Source organism: Pogona vitticeps, chromosome 9 (assembly GCF_051106095.1).
Source record: "Pogona vitticeps strain Pit_001003342236 chromosome 9, PviZW2.1, whole genome shotgun sequence".
In the NCBI taxonomy this organism is placed as follows: Eukaryota; Metazoa; Chordata; class Lepidosauria; order Squamata; family Agamidae; genus Pogona; species Pogona vitticeps.
Window position 1 is genome coordinate 18452859 of NC_135791.1, and position 18608 is coordinate 18471466.

General features: G+C 42.8%; 1 protein-coding gene across 1 annotated transcript; it reads right to left on the reverse strand.

The window, feature by feature from the left end:
• Positions 1–2667: 2667 nt before the first annotated feature.
• On the reverse strand, positions 2668–16604 carry LOC110071040 (sulfotransferase 2B1-like). The gene is made up of 6 exons (XM_078380253.1): positions 16439–16604; positions 14208–14416; positions 11747–11873; positions 8931–9025; positions 7648–7822; positions 2668–5588 (listed from the first exon to the last, which is right to left on the reverse strand). Exons 1-6 carry the CDS (start codon positions 16575–16577, stop codon positions 5479–5481), a joined length of 855 nt encoding a protein of 284 aa, XP_078236379.1. The 5' UTR covers positions 16578–16604; the 3' UTR covers positions 2668–5478.
• Positions 16605–18608: the final 2004 nt, after the last annotated feature.

The following is an 18608-nucleotide window of genomic DNA, read 5'->3' on the forward strand; positions in this document are numbered from 1 at the left end:
AACCAAGGCTTCAGGTTGTTCTTAAAAACTCCCAGCGAGGGAGCCAGGCGAATCTCAAGGAGCAAGATGTTCCAGAGGTGAGGGGTCACCGCTGAGAAGGCCCGGTTTCTACTTCTCTCCTTCCGGACCTCTCTCAGAGTCAAGCCCTTGGCTAGATTGAGTGACATGAGTAGAGCTAGGTGGGAGCAGGCATTCTGTCAGGTATTGAGGTCCTAAACCATCTAGGACTTTATATGTAAGCATTAACACCTTGAAGTCAAAGTGGAAACGAATAGGCAACTAGTGTAAAGCCGTCAGAGTGGGGTAAATATGTTGGTGTATTTTCACCCCAGTTAATAATCTGGTGGCCGTATTCTGGATCATTTGTAGTTTCCTCATCATTCTCAAGGATAGTCCCACGTAGAGTGCATTACAGTAGTCTAATCTCGAGATTAAGAGTGCACGGAACAGAGTGATGAGCGCCCCAACATCAAGATAGGAGCACAGCTGGGCAATCCACCGAAGATGTAGATGGGCGGTACGGACCACAGATGCTACCTGGGACTCCATGGTAAGTACTGGGTTAAGATGGACTCCCAAGCTGCGGACCGCACTCTTTGCGGTGAGAGTCACACACCCCCAAAAGAGAGCTTCCCAAACCACTGATAGGAGGGGTGTCCACCTTCAAAACCTCCACCTTATCCAGATTCAGCCTCAGTCCACTCTCCTGCATCCATTGCAGTACAGCCCCCAGGCAGCACTCAAGGGATCCAATGACATCCACTGTTGTTGGAAAAAAGGAGATATAGAGCTGTGTGTCATCAGTGTACTGATGACATGAAGCCCTGCACCCCCGGATGACCCCTCCCAGCGGCCTCATATAGATATTAAACAGCATTGGAGAGATGATCAAGCCCTGCAACACCCCGTAATTTAGAAGCCACAGGGCCGATACACTCTCTCCAACCTGGACTCTCTGGGAATGGTCCTCCATGAAGGACCAGAGCCAGGCAAGAGCCAGGCCACCGATCCCCAACTCGGAAAGCCATCCCAGGAGGATACAGTGGTTGACAGTATCAAAGGCTGCTGAGATATCAAAGAGAACCAACGAGGACATTTTGCCCCTATCAGCTTCCCTCAATAGGTCATCAAGCAGGGTGACCAATGCCATTTCCATAGCATGACGCAGCCTGAAACCCAACTGAAACGGATCCAGGGCATTGGTTTCATCCAAGAGATTCTGAAGTTGATCGGCCACCGCCCTCTCTACAACCTTGCTAAGGAAAGAAACATTGGCAACAGGCCTATAATTGCCAATATTGTCCACCGCCAAGTTCAGTTTCATCCTAATGGGCCTAAGGAGTGTCTCCTTGAGGGCAAGAGGAGCCCTGCTCTCCTGGAGAGACCCATTAATTATTACAGTGGCACATTCAGTTAGCCAGGCTGGGCAAGGGCGAAGGGAGGAGGAGGTGGCACGGCCACGATCAAGTGCCTTGTCAACCTCAAATGATGTCTCTGGTTGAAAGTGAGTAATTCTAACCGGGCAAGAAGGTGCGCTGGATGTCTTGGCTCAATCTACTGGTTTCAAATAGTGGGTTAGTTCCCGGTGGGTGGCCTCCACTTTAGCTTTAAAAATGCTGCAAATTGGTCAGGTGAAATACTAGGGAGAGGACAATCACTATGACTAATTCCAGATAGATCATGTACTATGTGGAATAATTCAAACACTTGTCTGGTAACTGCCAACAGAACTTATTTTTGAAGGGTATCAAATTTAATCATAATCACAGATGTTCTTCAGATCCTCATTGTACACAATCAAATCATTAAAATACCATATACCTTGCCACATAACCAATCCCCACCTTCTCTATCTATTTACAGTGGACCCTTGACTTACAGACGGCTTGACTTACAGACTTTTTGAGTTACAGACTTCTCTGGCTGCAAAATTTAGGTTTGACTTGCAGACTGAGATTTGACTTACAGACCAGAAAAAAACCAAAATGGAACAAAAACGGCCTGTTACGGGATTAATCGGTTTTCAATGCACTGTAGGTCAATGGAGACTTGACTTACAGACTTTTTGACTTGAGAACCGCCTTCCAATACGGATTAAGTTCTCAAGTCAAGACCCCACTGTATCTTGAACAGCTTATCTCTATTAGTATCTGTTCCTTCTTTCTTCTCTCACTATCTGACTATCTGACTCTCTAGCTGCAAATTCTATCTTCCCTATCTTTCTCTTCTAAACCTTTTTATCCGCTGACTCTGCCCCTCCAATCGTCTCATATGTTCATGCAAATGAGATCCTGACTATGAGTGACAGGAGTGATGCGGGGTAATCATCACAGTAGGTAAAAGGTAAAGGTTCCCCTTGACCATTTTTGTCCAGTCATGTCTGACTCTAGGGGGCGGTGCTCATCCCTGTTTCCAAGCCATAGAGCCAGCGTTTTGTCCGAAGACAATCTTCCGTGGTCACATGGCCAGTGCGACTTAGACACGGAACGCTGTTACCTTCCCACTAAGGTGTTCCCTATTTATCTACTTGCATTTGCATGCTTTCAAACCGCTAGGTTGGCGGGAGCTGGGACAAGCGACAGGAGCTCATTCCGTCGTGTGGATTCGATCTTACGACTGCTTGGTCTTCTGACCCTGCAGCACAGGCTTCTGCGGTTTAGCCATCACAGTAACCTATATAGAATTAATATATTCGATATCCTGGTTCAGTCGTGAGCAAATGTACTGGTTTACCTTCCACAGGCTATCTCAAGTTTCTGTTGTCTGAAGAGAATCAAATAATAATACAATTGGTGGCTAAGTTTTTATTTTCAGCTATGAGAACTTGCAAAATGTTATAGCAAGATTTTATATTATACTATGTATTTATTTTATGTATTTTATATTTGTATAATGAGGTCTATGACAGCATAATTGTATTTATTTATAATAAAATACTTATATTAGCTGTCCTGGTGCAATGAGTAAAACATTCTAGCTGCTTAAAGTCATTTGTAAAATGGTTTTTCCCACATTTTAAGAGGCATTTTGAAAGAATGCAGAAAGCAACTTAAACTTCCAGAGTAGAGCTTTTGAATGAGGCCAGAACCCAGCAGTGCCACCTGAGAGTAATGGCATGCCTACCAAAGTATTAAATGCAATTTTAGCTCCAGACCTGTGTTTTCTAACATCAATGTCAGCAAGGAACATGCTGTGGGTTTAACATTTTCCCTGGCCATGACTGATCCATTGATTGCTCTCAAAGGATTAAATTTTGAAGCTAGGGAAACAACAGTTCGCAGCACTAACTTTCTACTAACTTTCTAATCTATAGTTCTGCTAATGAAGCCCACAAGATTGTACAGTCGTGCCCCGCTTAACGATTACCCCACATTACGATGAATCTGCTTCACGATGATGTTTTGATTGCAAAACAATGTTTTAAATGGGTTTTTTTTTCGCTTTGCAAAGATCAATTCCCTGCTTCAGGAACTGATTCTTCGCATTACGATGATCAAAACAGCTGATTGTCGGGTTTTCAAAATGGCCACCGGGTGCTCAAAATGGCTCCCCACTGTGCTTAGGGACAGATTCCTCACTATACAGGCACCGAAAATGGCCGCCCTATGGAGGATCTTCACTGGACGGTGAGTTTTCAACCCATTGGAACGTATTGAAGGGTTTTCAATGCGTTTCAATGGGCTTTTTAATCTCGCTTTACATTTTCGCTCTGCAGCGATTTCGCTGGAACGAATTAACGTTGTTAAGCAGGGTCCCACTGTAGTTTTTCTTTCCTTTCAGCTTGCTTCGCTTACTTCAGTTTCACTTTGTAAACCTTTGTTTACTGCCATCCGAGGAGCTCATCCTACAATGTAGAATCATTTCTGTACTCAGATAGAAATGCATCTGTAACTTCTAGGACTCTATAAACCTGTGGCTTTGGACCTTCTACCCAGAGAATCTGGGCAGTTGTAATCCAAAAGCAGCTCTCCAAAGATCCTTACATCTCAAAGGGGAAGAATGTGGGTGGAATGCATAGGACTCTCCATGTTGTCAAACTCATCATTAAAAGGCAGAACTCAGATGTTTGTCACAAAGGAGTTTCGACGTCCTCACTTTATTGGTTAAGTACCTTTCTTTCGCAGCTGGTCTTCTGGACACAGGCCTGTTCTTCAAACATGAAGGCCTTATTTGTCATGTATCATTTGATCCTGGGTCTTCATGAATAAGGAACTTGGAGGCAACATGCAAATTTAGCTTTCCAGCAACAAAAAATCCTGTGTTAAGTTCATATAGAAAGCTGGTGGAGTGAAAAGCTGTTTCTTGAAAGATGTCCTTTGCAAAACCAGCACGCCAAAAATTGATCCACAGATGCTTGTCTTGACTTTTAGAGGATGGAATTATACCTCCCAAAGTGGGATGGATATGGGATGGATCCTTGCACAAGCTGGGAAATTATAACATGGTTTAAGATGGACTGCTGCAGCTTTCACCATCTGCTACAAAAGGTGACCAACTGGATATGAGAAAGTAATTATTGCCATCAGCAGGGAAGTGATCGCTGTTACCTGCAGGGAGGACCACTAGATCTTCTTAGAAGGAGCACCCTTAGGCATCTCAGTAAGGCAGCAACGAATAAAACTGAACGGCAAACTAAGGCACATCACATTTATAACCTAGAGTGCAAATCAGGGGAAATTCATTCAGACAGGCATATAGAGGAAATTTGATGATAATATGTTTCAATGATCTTATATTCAGAACGACCCATAAGACCAGTAGCAACCCTACTTAATGTGCAGTGAGAAGCTGATGTATGGGGTGGGATCATTGCCATCACCTGCATGGTATGTCACCAAGTCAGTTATGACCTATGGCAACTCATTTTCAGAGCTTCGTAGGTGTAGAGTACTCAGAACTGGTTGGCTGTTCCTTTCTTCTGCAGCTACCCTGGGATTGTACAGGCTGGCTCTTTTCCCACCAAACATAAATATGATTAATTCTATCCAATATTCATACCCAATATATCTTCCACCTGCAATGTTTATGTTCCTGGAGTGGCTAAGAATTTTACATGGAAATCTAACAGAATCTCTGAATTCTCTGTATTGAATGATACACAGTGAGAGGTAGTGAAAAGCAGTGCAAACATCGTTAAGAAAGGGAGGCAGTCTGGAAAAGATTGTTCCAGTCCTTGGCATTACCTACAGTTATGGTGGGGGTTGGGAATCGGTACTAAGGAAGAGTTAACCTTTGGGTTATAGATATGGGCATCTTTTATTGTCAGCTACCTTGCAGTAATTGCACCATGACGTTCTTCCTTCTATTTCTGCACACCTGAAAAGAAGATAACTCCCCCCCCCAGGTCTCCTCATACGAAGTGTAGAAGACGTAGAGTGTGAGGACTTGGTAAACTTGAAGATGGCCACATTCCACACAAAATTCGCACATGAAATATCCTGCCTGGAAATAACAGCAGAGGGAATTATCTGGCATTCTTCAATCCCACGGGAAAGTCACGCCCACACCCTGCATTTTCTCCTGATAAACGTGGTCAAAGTGTTCGCTCTGTGCCACGGTGAGGTGGTTCTTCCAGTCTCCGCAGATCCCTGAAACACCACAAGAGGGAGAAGTAACCGTAAACAAGCGGAGTCAGTAAATCAAAACTAATAGAACTCTGGTGATCAACACCAGCACAGAGGCGGCCGCCGAACATGCTCTGCAGATACACCACAGAACAGCGCATTATGTTACATGCCATCAAGTCAGAACTGATTCATAAGAACCTTAGTAGAGTTTTCAAGGCAAGTGAAATATTCAAAGAATGTCCCATGATGCAATATGTCTCCCATTTATCATGCTGCCCTTTCATCTAACAACAGAAAGATTAGGACCACACACACCAGAAAGACCACTGTTCGTGACCGTTAATGATCCATGACCGGGGTGTGTGTGTGAAAAAGGACTGAAGAAGTGAGATTATCCCTCACCTCCCCCCCAGTCCTTTGTCCATCTAATGAGCCTTTTCAGACAAGGGGGAAGTGAAACCAACATGGAAGATATATCAGAGATCTCCTACTAACTCTCCTCAGACTGCAGAAGCTACTTGTATGAGGAGCAAAACTTTTCAACCTAATAGGAAAAAAGTCCAGTTGCCATGACTCAGCTTCCAGATAACCACACCTGGATGACTGGGAATCTTCACAGATATTCAAAGAATGGTACCCCCATTCCACTACCCCAATAAATTTCCAAGGCCAAGTGGGGATTACAACTAAGGTCTCCTGAGCCCTAGTCTCCCATTCTTTCCTCGACACCAGTGGCTCTTAACCTTGGGTGCCCAGATGTTCTTGGACTACAACTCCCAGAAATCCTAGTCACCACAGCTCGTGGTGAAGGCTTCTGGGACTTTTCATCAAAGAATACTTAGGGACCCAAATGTGGGAACCACTACTCTGCAGTTCACTGGGAAGCTCAAGAGTAGCTACTGCAACCTTTTGTAATGGCAGTTGTATCTTATTCAGAGCTTTGTCAGAGAAGTATCAATATGTTGTTTTTATTGGCCTTCTCAACTGACCATCACAATGGTAATTTCAACTTCATTGAGTGCATCAGAGGTAGCAGCACTTTGCATCAAGCAAAGTGAGTAGTGAGGAGTTTAAATGTAGCACTGTGTTATCACATGGGGTGCACTAAACCTGTTAGGAATACACAGTGGAAGTGAAGAACAGATTTAAGGAAGTAGCTTTGGTGGACAGAGTGCCAGAAGAACTATGGATGGAGGCTGGTAACATTGTACACGAGGCAGCAACAACAACCACCCCAAAGAAAAGGAAATGCAAGAAAGCAAAGTGGCTGTCCAACGAGGCCTTACAAACAGGAGAGAAGAGAAGGGAAACAAAATGCAAAGGAGATAGGGAAAGTTACAGAAAATGGAATAGCAAGGAGAGACAAGAGGGCCTTCTTAAATGAACAGTGCAAAGAAACAGAGGGAAATAATAGAAAGGGAAAAAACAGAGATCTGTTCAGGAAAATTGGAGATATTAAAGGAACATTTTGTGCAAAGATGGACATGATAAAGGACAAAAACGGGAGGGACCTAACAGAAGCAGAAGACATCAAGAAGAGGTGGCAAGAATACACAGAGGAATTATATCAGAAAGTTTTGGATATCCCGGACAACCCAGACAATATAGTTGCTGACCTAGAGCCAGACATCCTGGAGAGTGAGGTCAAGTGGGCCTTAGAAAGCCTGGCTAACAACAAGGCCAGTGGAGGTGATGGCATACCTGACGTTGGGAAAGTGTGAAGGCAAGAGGAGAAGGGGATGACAGAGGACAAGATGGATGGGCAGTGTCATCGTAGCAACCAACATAAATTTGACCCAACTCCAAGAGGCAGTGGAAGACAGGCAGGCCTGGCGTGCTCTGGTCCATGGTGTCATGAAGAGTCGGACACGACTTAACAACTAAACAACAACTCCTGTTGAGGTACATTGCTGCTCTGAGGCACAATGGTAGACAACATCCACACAAAAATGTCCAAGTGTGAAGCAACTGGCAATCTAGTCAGTGCCTTCAAATAGGATAGAGACACAGCTATTCTAATTCAGCCTATATTTAGGAATCAAAATGCACACATGCCATTTCTCTTCAGCTCTCTTTTTACCTTTCCTCATGAATTTTCCTTTAGAGTGATCCATACTTGGTAACAGGGAGTAGTTGGACATCTTGTTGTCCTTCATGATTTGGAAGGAGGCATATTTTGTCACTTCGTCCAGCTGGTGACTGGCCAGTTCCTTACCAAGGAAGTGGCAGATCTTCTTCACACTGCCTCGCAGGTCCTGAAGCAGAAAATATCAAGGGACAGAGAAGATCAGCTCCTTCATAAGAATCTCCTTTTTTCCCATTTTGCAGGCTGAATTAAGTTAGACTGCTTCCTTGATCTTTAGAGTACTGTTAAAATATACAGTTACAGGAGTTGGGTTTGATACCAGTTTAAAGGCCTTACCCGGAACCCAAGATCTGCAGTTGGGTGAGGTTTTTAAAATTATTTGCTGTGCTTGAGAGATCTCTAGTAGAGAAAGTGCATGAGAGCTCTCTAGCACTGATTCTACGTTTCAGGATTCCACCAACAATTAATGTGCTATCAATCTGCTCCATGTTTGTAGTTTAGAGAAACCCAGTATACCCTTATTTGCCATTCAACCAAGCCAAATGGACAACAGAGCCCTTGGAAAACCTCTGCCTGGCAAAAGTACGGTTGCCATCATGTCTCAGCCAACCCAACTCCTGGAAATCAGCTGAAGAGAACTAAGACCTTGAATCGGGTTCAGAAAGTGAGGATGGAGGGCAGACCCCGTCTAATATGGCCCCTAGAAGAGTTGCTCTCTACTTGGTTAGAGATTAATTGCCATTTCAACTTGTTAAAAATCTTCACTTGGAGGAGAAGAAAGAACCTTGAAAGCATTAAAGAATGTTTAGTTTAAGCTCTAAAGTATTTGACTTGTTGAAAGCTGAATGGTGAGAATATGTATACAGTGGTACCTTGCTTAGCGACAAAATAGCTTAGCGGCGCTGTTTTTGCGATCACTTTTGCGATCGCTTTGCGATGTTCCCTATGGGGTATTTCGCTTTGCGATGACCGACCATCGCAAAGCAACCCTTTTCGCACAGCTGATTGGTGGTTTCAAAATGGCCACTGGGAAAAAAACATGGCCACCCGCTGTTTTCTGGGACGGATTCCCTGCTTTAGAGGCAGTGAAAATGGCGGCGCTATGGAGGATCTTCGCTGAACTGTGAATTTTAAGCCCATAGGAATGCATTAATCAGGTTTTAATGCGTTTCTATGGCTTTTTATTTTCGCATTGCGACATTTTTGTGCAACAGCAATTTTTTCGGAATGAATTAACGGCACTGTAGGTCCATGAAAAGAGAAACAATGAACCAGACCTGCTGGAGCTCTTCATAGGTGATTAGGAAGAAGTTGGGTCTCTCCTTCAGCTTCACCCAGCCTTTCATATGGTTGAACCAGGAACCATACATCATTGGAAAAGTGAAACCGAGACAAAGGTGGAATATAAAGAGCTGAGCAAGGGACGTGGCATTTGGGGACTATTATCCCAGAATTCCAGTTTCCCTAATGCAGACAAAAGTCAATGCCAAGATACAGTCCTAATCTCACTGACCAAGAATATGCATTTTACCCATCAGATGTTTGTACCGATTCTGATTCATCCTTAATGTGCTTTAGACTTCTCCTGCTTTAGACATTTCCTTCAGCTCAGATAGAGGGTGCATGTTATTACTAAATCAGAATCTGGAGATAACAGTGGGGCACTCGCAAGCAGAAGTTGACTGATTTATTAGCTTCTTTCTTCTTGTGTAAGCATTTTCTCTCTGGGCACACAGTTTCTTGAAAACTCCATGCCTGGGCAAATAAACATGTGATCAAAGGTGGCATTTACCTGCCAGTGGCCAAGCACAAACCCGAAACAAGCTAGGACGGTCAATGTCTTTTGCCTCCGGAGGGAGCTCCGCTTCTAATGATGTACTGACTGTGTGACATTTCACCTTCAGTCAGGGATGCATTAGCACAATTGACTGCATCTCCCTGATGAATAAGCCAAGTTATAACCCCCAACTTGTGCTAGACTAGAGGCTGCTCTGTCCCTCTGTCTGCTATATCCCGGGAAAAAGACGTTCAAACAACTACCAACTTAAATTACTCATTTATGGCTCTTTCTGGTGTTTTTTTTCCTAATTAATCTGTGTATACATCTTTGGTTTTGGACTCTCCTTATACAAATTCCTGTTGTGTGTGTGCATATTGACTGTCTCTGCCAGCTAGCACAGATAAAACATTTCCCTGGAGCCTCTTGTCACACCTCTTGTGAAAAGAAAAGTGTCCACACTAGGAGTTCCCAACTTAATTCAGCTTTCTACTATTTCTTTAGAATTGGGCATTCACCTGCCTTCCACAACTGCCTGGTTACTCACATTTAAATTCTGGCTCCATCTTTTTTTTAAATTCACATTCTGGATCCCTGATATATGATTTATTGTGTGATTTTTACTCCTTTTCTTGGTTCCAGCTTATTGAAAAGAAACTCTTCTCTCTTCACATATCCCTGGAATGTTTGGCAGATATGAATCTCACCAGAGCTTATTCCATAATCAAGGACAAGCTCTGTCACGCCGAATTCAATTACCTATCCAATAACCTTAATCCTGTACGCTCCCCTCTTTCTGTTGGATTTTTTCCATCTCAGATCATTCTCCCAAATATTTCTATTCCCTAGTAAACCCACATTTAAGAAGAGCTTTTATGTTAGCCCGTTTTAATATTTTCCTTTTGGCCACCCATGCCATATGATTTCTCAATATCCCTCGTGAAAAAAAGACTCTCTTTTTTTTTTTGTTTAGAGACGCCTGACACCCTGGTTCATATACTGTTTCAATGCCCTGCTCGTTCTCACCTCTGAAATTTTTTTTCTTGAACCTTGAATCTCCTATTTTTCCAATTCTTCTGAGTCAATTCTTTTTATTTTCATGAGTGATGAATGTAATGTCCTGACCGCTGCCGTTGCATGTGTCTTATCTGCAATTCTGAAATTGTCCCCTGCTTCTCGCTCCTAATTTGTGAAATTTGTGTAATTTTACTTCTCCTATTTTGCTTGGTTTGTTGTAATTTATAAATGCCATTAAAGGTTTCAGAACAGAACAGAGCCTCTTGTCACACCTCTTGTGAGAAGAAAAGTGTCCACACTAGAAGGTGAAAAATATGCAAGACCTCTTCTGAAATGTTTCACAAGAACAGTGGATGCATCCCCACTGAGTTAGGCATCTAATCTGTGTGCCGATCCCAAAGCCGGGAGTCTGGTTCCCCACTGTGTATCTTCCAGCCAACCTTAGCCTTGGGTGAGCTACACGGTGCCAGGGCACCTGCAGAAGAGGGGGTGAGTAAACTTGCAGAATAAGGATCTCGGAATTGTCGTAGATCACAAGCTAAATATGAGTCAACAATGTGATGTGGCTATTAAAAAAGGCAAATGCTGTTTTAGGCTGCATTAATAGAAGTATAGTTTCCAAACCCTGCAAGGTGCTAATCTCCCTCTATTCAGCACTGGTTAGGCCTCACCTTGAGTATTGTGTCCAGTCCTGGGCACCACACTTCAAGAAGGATGCCAACAAATTGGAACACGTTCAGAGGAGGATGACAAGGATGATCAGAGGGCTGGAAACCAAGCCTTATGAGGAAAGGCTGAAAGAACTGGGCATGTTTAGCCTTTAGATAAGAAGACTGAGGGGTGATATGATAGCCCATTTCAAATATTTGGAAGGTTGTCATACAGAGGAAGGGCAGGATCTGTTCTTGATCACCCCAGAGTGCAGGACATACAACAATGGGCTCAAGTTAAAGGAAGCCAAATTTTGGTTGAATATCAGGAAAGATGTCCTAACTGTTAGAGCAGTACAACAATGGAAGCAGTTACCTTGGGAGACGGTGAGTTCTCCAACACTGGAGGAATCCAAGAAAAACTTAGATAATCACCTGTAAGATATGCTTTGATTGTATTCCTGCGTTAAGCAGGGGGTTGGACTTGATGGCCTTGTAGGCCCCTCCCAACTTCACTTTCCCATGATTCTATGATTCTTTTCAGTCTGATAAAGAAATTAGCTATACCTATTTATGGATATTCCATAGAGTGTAGTGCGTAGAGTTTTTCCCCAGTTAAAAAAGACCAATGAACTGCCTCTTTCCATACCCTTCCCATTCAAGAACTTCTCCAGGAACTCTTCTACGGTCCCAGGTTCCTCTAATGTTTCACAACACTTTGCAAAGTGATAATGTGAGACCAGCACATCCTTAGGGTTTCGCATGACGTAGATAATCTGTAGGACAGAAAAGTTATATTTAGGGAAGGAAAATCTCCCACCAATGTGTCAAACCATTGTGGGCTATATTGACCATGATGCAACTGCAGTGAAAATCCCCGCTAGCGCTAATAATGCTAACACCACAAGCAATTGCACAAGCAGCTTTGCAAGTATAAATTTGCTTTTAAAAAGGCTGCCACAATCACTTTGACAGTTCTTTGTACGATGTGCCATCTTAATAGTAACTGTGACAACCCCCGACCTACTGGGATATGCCACAGTTTCACTAAGCTGCCACCAACCATTCCCTGTAAGGAGTCACACAGACCAGGAATGGATTTTTAAACAAACAAAGGAATAAGGTTTATTTAAATAACACACAGGGAAAATAAAATGATCAAGTGAATAAGATACAGTAACGTGGCTTAGTCTCAATCATACATACACCGGTTTGGTTCACACAGAACACCTTTAAATAAAGCACAGACCCTGAACCTATCAGTTCTGGCTACCCATACAGACACCTGAACCTATCAGGTTGGTACTGACTGACACACAGTAGTACCCTGTCTGACACACAGACTCCCACACCAGCTTCTTCTCTCAGCTCTCCTTCAGCTCTCTCTCAGCTCTCCTAACTTCTCCACACAAACTCCACATATATATACAGTACAGCCCCTCCTCCTGATGTCCCGCCTTCCACTCCCCATAGGATGGAACTTTCCCTCCAAACCCATGACAGACAGGTAACATCAGTGCTGTATGTAACAGTAACTACCACCTGTACGATGACATCACTGGAGTCTTCTTTTGGAATGTAGAAAAGATATCATTGGATGTAATCCTATCTATCTGATGTATTATTCTGTATTTTTAAAGCATAAGAAATGACTAAAAATATATCTTTAAAATGGAATGCTACTTCTTTTTGTTTTGTTTAACAAATTCAAGTACTTCTGGATTCAGAACAATGTTATGGAGATTTCCTATAGTCTTCCCAAACTTCAATACACAGTCGTGTAATAATAATAATAGTGGTGGTGGCAGTAGTTGTAGTAGTATTAGCACTAAATAATAAGGATGATGAAAATGATGGTGATGATGATGATTTAACATGTTGATTTCAACTTATGGAAACACATTCCATAGTTTTTTAGGTATAGAATTCTCAGACATGCTTAAACTCATTGCCTCCAAGTGTTTCCATGGAAGAGTAGAGATTTAAACCCAGAGTCCTAATCCATTACTCTATAAACTATATTGGATATCCAAGTATAACTATAGCTAATACCTTGAATTCCTGATTTGTTCAGCCCAAGTAAAACTGCTCTCCAACAAGACAAGGCTGGTCTGCACACGATCCAGTTAGACCAGCCCTCCATCTGAAAACCAGTTGCCTAGAGGCATAGTTCACTGAGGCCTGGGATAGATAGTACCTCGACTTACGAACTTTATCCATATTGGAACAGCGTTCATAAGTTGAAACATTCATAAGTCGAAGTACCATTTCCCATTGAAATGCATGGGAACAGGATTAATCCATTCCAGCATTTCAAAAAAATACCAAGCGGCCAAGCGCCCGGCCAGCTCAAGCCTCCCAGTGCTGGGTGACCGCTGCCTCCGATCGCGGTGGCGGGGGACCCCTGGGAGGTCTCCCAGGGCTTCTCTGCCACCATTGGAGACCTCCTGGGGGTCCCCCGCCACTGCGATCGGTGACTTCAGGCTTTCCCAGGGGGTAGACCGGAGGCCTCCTGGGGGTCCAATCATGGTGGCATGGGACCCCCAAGTCTCTGACCTCTCAGGGCTTCCCCGCCGCCATCAAAGACACCAACAGTTTGAAATGAATGAAAAAAGGCAGGGGAAATTTGAATTTCTCGCCCTTTCCCCTGCCTTTTTTTTCATTCACAAGTCGAGGCTCCGTTCGCAAGTCGAAGCAACATTTTGTGAACGGAACCAATCATACCTCGAAACATTTGCAAGTGGAGACATTCGTAAGTCGAGGTACCACTTATTTCCCTCCTTTTCTTCCTCTGAATCTGATTTACTGGCTAAGTACCCAGCCAAAAAAGGGCAACTTGCCCCATAAGCCTAGTTTACCAACATCTTTTCCTGTCAGAAAAGGCTGCTGAGCCATTCGTGGACATCTGAGGGAAAGAGTAACAATATACAGGCTGACTCTTCTCCTATGAACCATGGTGGAGAACTGAACCCTCAGTTCAATCAGCAATCTGGCTGATTGCTGGCTCTATCCATAAATGGAATGGGTCCAGCCTAGAATTCTCTAGGTCAGCATCACCAACCCACAGGACCTAAAGGTGAGTCTTGATTGATGACTTCATTCTTGATTACCTTGCATTTGGAATGCAGAAAGGACTTAGGGAAAAACTGGAATGGCAGGTGAGTCGTCAGGAACCTGGGTGGAGGATAGTTCAAGGCAACATTCAAACCATCAACAGTCTCAATCCATGGTGACCTGTTAGCCATGAACACACTCTGAACCCATGAGGGGTCTCCATCATGCCAGATTAAGCCCAAGATCTCCAACATCCAGTTGGTACCTGGAGGGGGAGGAGGATGTGCATGTGATCCAATAGTCACAAAGTTACATCTTCTCACACAATGCACCTTGAATAAAGCTAATTTCTCCTTCCCTTTGACTGCCTAGTCATACCTCCCTGTCCCTGCCCCTTTCAGACTCAGTCACTACCATCCAAAATACTGGGAAAATAATTCTGAGCAGCAAGTAGCTACGCATCTCATCGTACAAGGGCAGGAGTTCAAAATGTATAAGCCGCTCAACATGGCAATGTCGTAATTAGCAAGCATCTTTATTATATTCAGCAAGTGAGCAAGTAATTACGGAATTAATTATCTTAAAAATAATTTCAACAAATCAGAATATTACAAAAAGAAACTGAATATAAAATAATATATACATTATACAAGATATACTGTACAGTGGTGCCCCGCATAACGAGCGATTGGTTTAACGACGAATCTGCATAGCGATGTGTTGTGTATGTGGGGGGGGGGGGAGAGAGAGAGAGGCCCCATATATAGTGGGAGTCTAAAAATTTTAATTTGGTTTCCAAGTATCCAAAGAGCTTTTTTTACTGAAAGACAGTGAATGGGTGAGTTGTGAAAAGAGGTAGCAGAAAACAAAAAAAATGGAGGGAAGAAATTAACTAAAGTAAGGTTTACATCAAACCCCAGGCATTGTCAAGCGTGACTAAGTACTGTACTGAGTTTGGAAAGTTATGCTTAAGAGTAATATGGTGGTCCAAGGTCCCACAAGTAGTTACGTACAGTTATAGATATATGTTTGAAAGTAACTCTTTCTCATTATTCAATACTATTTAGTCATTTAGCTACAATCTGAAACCTTAGAATGCTGCAAGTCACTGGTCTGTGATACAAAGCAAACCAAAGCAGTGAAGCTAGGTTGCATGCATTATGTTACGTATAAAAGAAACAATATACAAATGTTATATAGGAAAACTAGTATCATGCTTTTACTACAAGAAGGGCACACAGGATCCAACCACCTTGACCAATAGATAGACTTCACCTCACAGGAATAGAATTTAAATATTCAAGAAGAGGTACAAATAAAAATGAAATCCCAGCAAAACTCCAGCCAAAGTTAACAACCACAGTTGGACACATCAGCATTGTGATATAAAATGTAGCTAACACAAAAATGAACTAATTATAAGGGACATATTAGTTGTAGTGACCTGTTGCTTAGTAACCTTCACACTATGGTCAATTTGTGAACCACTAGCCAATACAGTGGTGCCTCGCTTAACGATTGCCTCATTAAACGACAAAACCGCTTTACGATGAAGTTTTTGCAGTTGCAAAACCATGTACCTATGGGGGAAATTTGCTTAACGGTGATCGGTTCCATGCTTCGGGAACCGATTTTTCACTCAACAATCATTTAGAAACAGCTGATCAGCAGTTCTAAAATGGCCGCCCGCTGTACAAAATGGCTCCCCGCTGTGTTTTCAGGACGGATTCCCCGCTTTACAGGCAGCGAAAATGGCTACCCTCATGGAGGATCTTCGCTAGATGGTGAGTTTTCAGCCCATTAGAACGCATTGAACCGGTTTCAATGCATTTCAATGGGCTTTTTCATTTCGCAAAACGATGTTTTCGTAAGACAGCAAGTTTCGTGGAACGAATTAACATCGTCTTGCGAGGCACCACTGTATCTCATAAACTATCTGGTGCCTGCAAGGATTCAACAAGACTATGCTTCCAACTTGTCCTTAAGCAGGTTCGCATATTCCTGGTTGCTTAACAAATATTCCCCTTTCCCCTACTTGTCCTTCTCCTACAGGAGGTAGACATCATCATGGCTGTTTTGACTTTGAATGGAGAAACGCAAACATATGACGTTGCCTTGCATTCAGCAAGTCTGCAGGCTTCTTACACTGAGGGTAAGCCCTTATCCTTTTTGTGGAAACCTGTGTGTAAAACCATCTGTTTCATCTAAAGAAGCCCTGAAACAACAATACTAATTTCATTGATAAAATAATTCCAAGCAATGAATGCTATTCCACTGCAACACCAACCTGACTTGGGATAGCTGACAGTCACCACATCATCATCAAGAAGCTGGAATTCGTTTTCCATATAACTTAGTGATTCCTTGGAGTAGCCCATTGTGGGGAGAGGGATCCCCTTATAGGTGCAATAGGTCCTCTTTGCCATAGAACAACTGGATATCCAATGGAGGGGGAAGAAGGAAGGGAGAGGTTATGATGTATCATCTTTAGGGCTTTCCAAGTGGGACCAAAATTTTTCTTAAAACTCATAGAATTGATATGAGAACAGCAAAAACATGATGTATTTTGCCTCTAAAACTGGGAGTATGGGGCTTGAGCCCAGTGCAGCTGGTGGAGCAGAAGGGATCATGAAGGGCAAGTGCAGATGGCAAGCAGAACTTAGGATACCCTGTTTCCCTGAAAATAAGACCTAACCTGAAAATTAGGCCTTGTAAGATTTTTCAGGATGCCCATAATATAAGCCCTACTCCAAAAATAAGCCCCATTTAAGTGAAACCCTGCCCTCCACCTTTGTGCAGCAACCAGAATGTGACATTACTGTATTTGAATAAATGTAGATTGTTGTACATGGGGGGGGGGGACAAAAACATCCCCTGAAAATAAGCCCTAATGCATTTTTGGAGCAAAAATTCACATAAGACCCTGTCTTATTTTCGGGGAAATACGGTAAGAATATGTATTTCTGCACAGAGGTCTCCAGTCTACACATGGAAACAAAGATGTATTCATATAGTACACATAGTAGAAGGGGAACCTCTAATAAGGAGGAAGACAGGAGCAGGTAGTCATCAGTAACCTAAACATAAGTTGGGACATCATCCTACTTTTCCTAATGGAACAATCGTCACTGAACGAGGGTATGTTACAAGTCATCCCCAAGGATATTTTACATAATCTGCAGGACATTTTACTAGTTTTAAATAGGAATTCATTATTGTGTTACAAAAGTAAAGTAAGGAACTAGGTATTTATTTATTGTTATGGTCCTTAGACCAATCAAGCAGAGGGAAAACATAGACCTTTACGTTTTCAAAAATTCCAAATGCTTTGTAAAAACATTTGGCATTAAAAGAAGAAGGGAAAGGTGAGTGGACAACCATCACACCCCAAAGCGAGACTTCATACTTAGAGTTTGCACAGGATGTATAAGAAACTGGTTCTCATCTTGTGGGCTTTGAGTTGCTCTTTACAAGCGATTCCACAAAGCCTAAAAGGTGGCAGAGAAAACTGGGGGATCTTTTCGGTTCTATTTACCCAACAGACTGCACACCTTATTCCAGGGAGTTCCAGTGACCACTCTAAAAGGAAAACATGATTTAGCTAAGGGAGGGTACCTTTGACTAAAGACAAGAAGACAATGGCAAGTGGGAGCATTCATTCCCATAGTAGATACCAGTCCCTCCTCCTCTGTGGTCCCCAAAGATCTTCTTACCTGAACATTGAACTTTCTTGCAAAAAAACTGGATGGCATACTAGCTTCACAGTTTAAAGGTGACAATATTTTTTTCTCTCCTTGAAAGTCCTTTCAAGCTGCTCCATTAACAAAATCCACCTGCAAACGAAAACTCTGCCTCACTTTCCAAGTAGTAGCTTCTGATCTTTGGCCCCTGTATCTCCCTTGTCCCTGCTGTCTGCCAGGAACAAAGGGCTAATCAGCTAGAATTGAGCTTTGCTACCTGTCATGACCTGAAATAAAATGAATGGGCAATGGGAAAGGAGGAGGAGAAAAGCAAAGTCCAGCATTATTGTTTTTTTCTAAAAAGTTCTCCATTTAATATGCCAGTAATTCAGGGAGAGGGAGATCAAACAGGTCCTGTCATGATAGTGAATTAAGGCCTACCTTCCCATCACCAGTGCTGGTAATTGCCTCAGCCCCCACCTCCCAGAAGGGGGGCCATTCTGTACAAAAATATACCAATTAAATTAATGTTTTCTTTTATTAAAACTTAAAATGGAAAACAATACTTTGCCTGCAATCATCTGTAAAAGTGCCTGAATTAACTATTGCACAAAATAAGGAAAAATTTTAGCGTCTCAAGGGAAGGATGTGTTTAGGGCCTCCCCAGAGTTTGCAAAAGAAAGGAGACTAGATCATTGGTCTCCTCAGCTGAAGCAAAGATCTGGAGCAATTTGATTTTAATTGGTTTCTTTGACCGGGTGAATAAACTAAATTGTA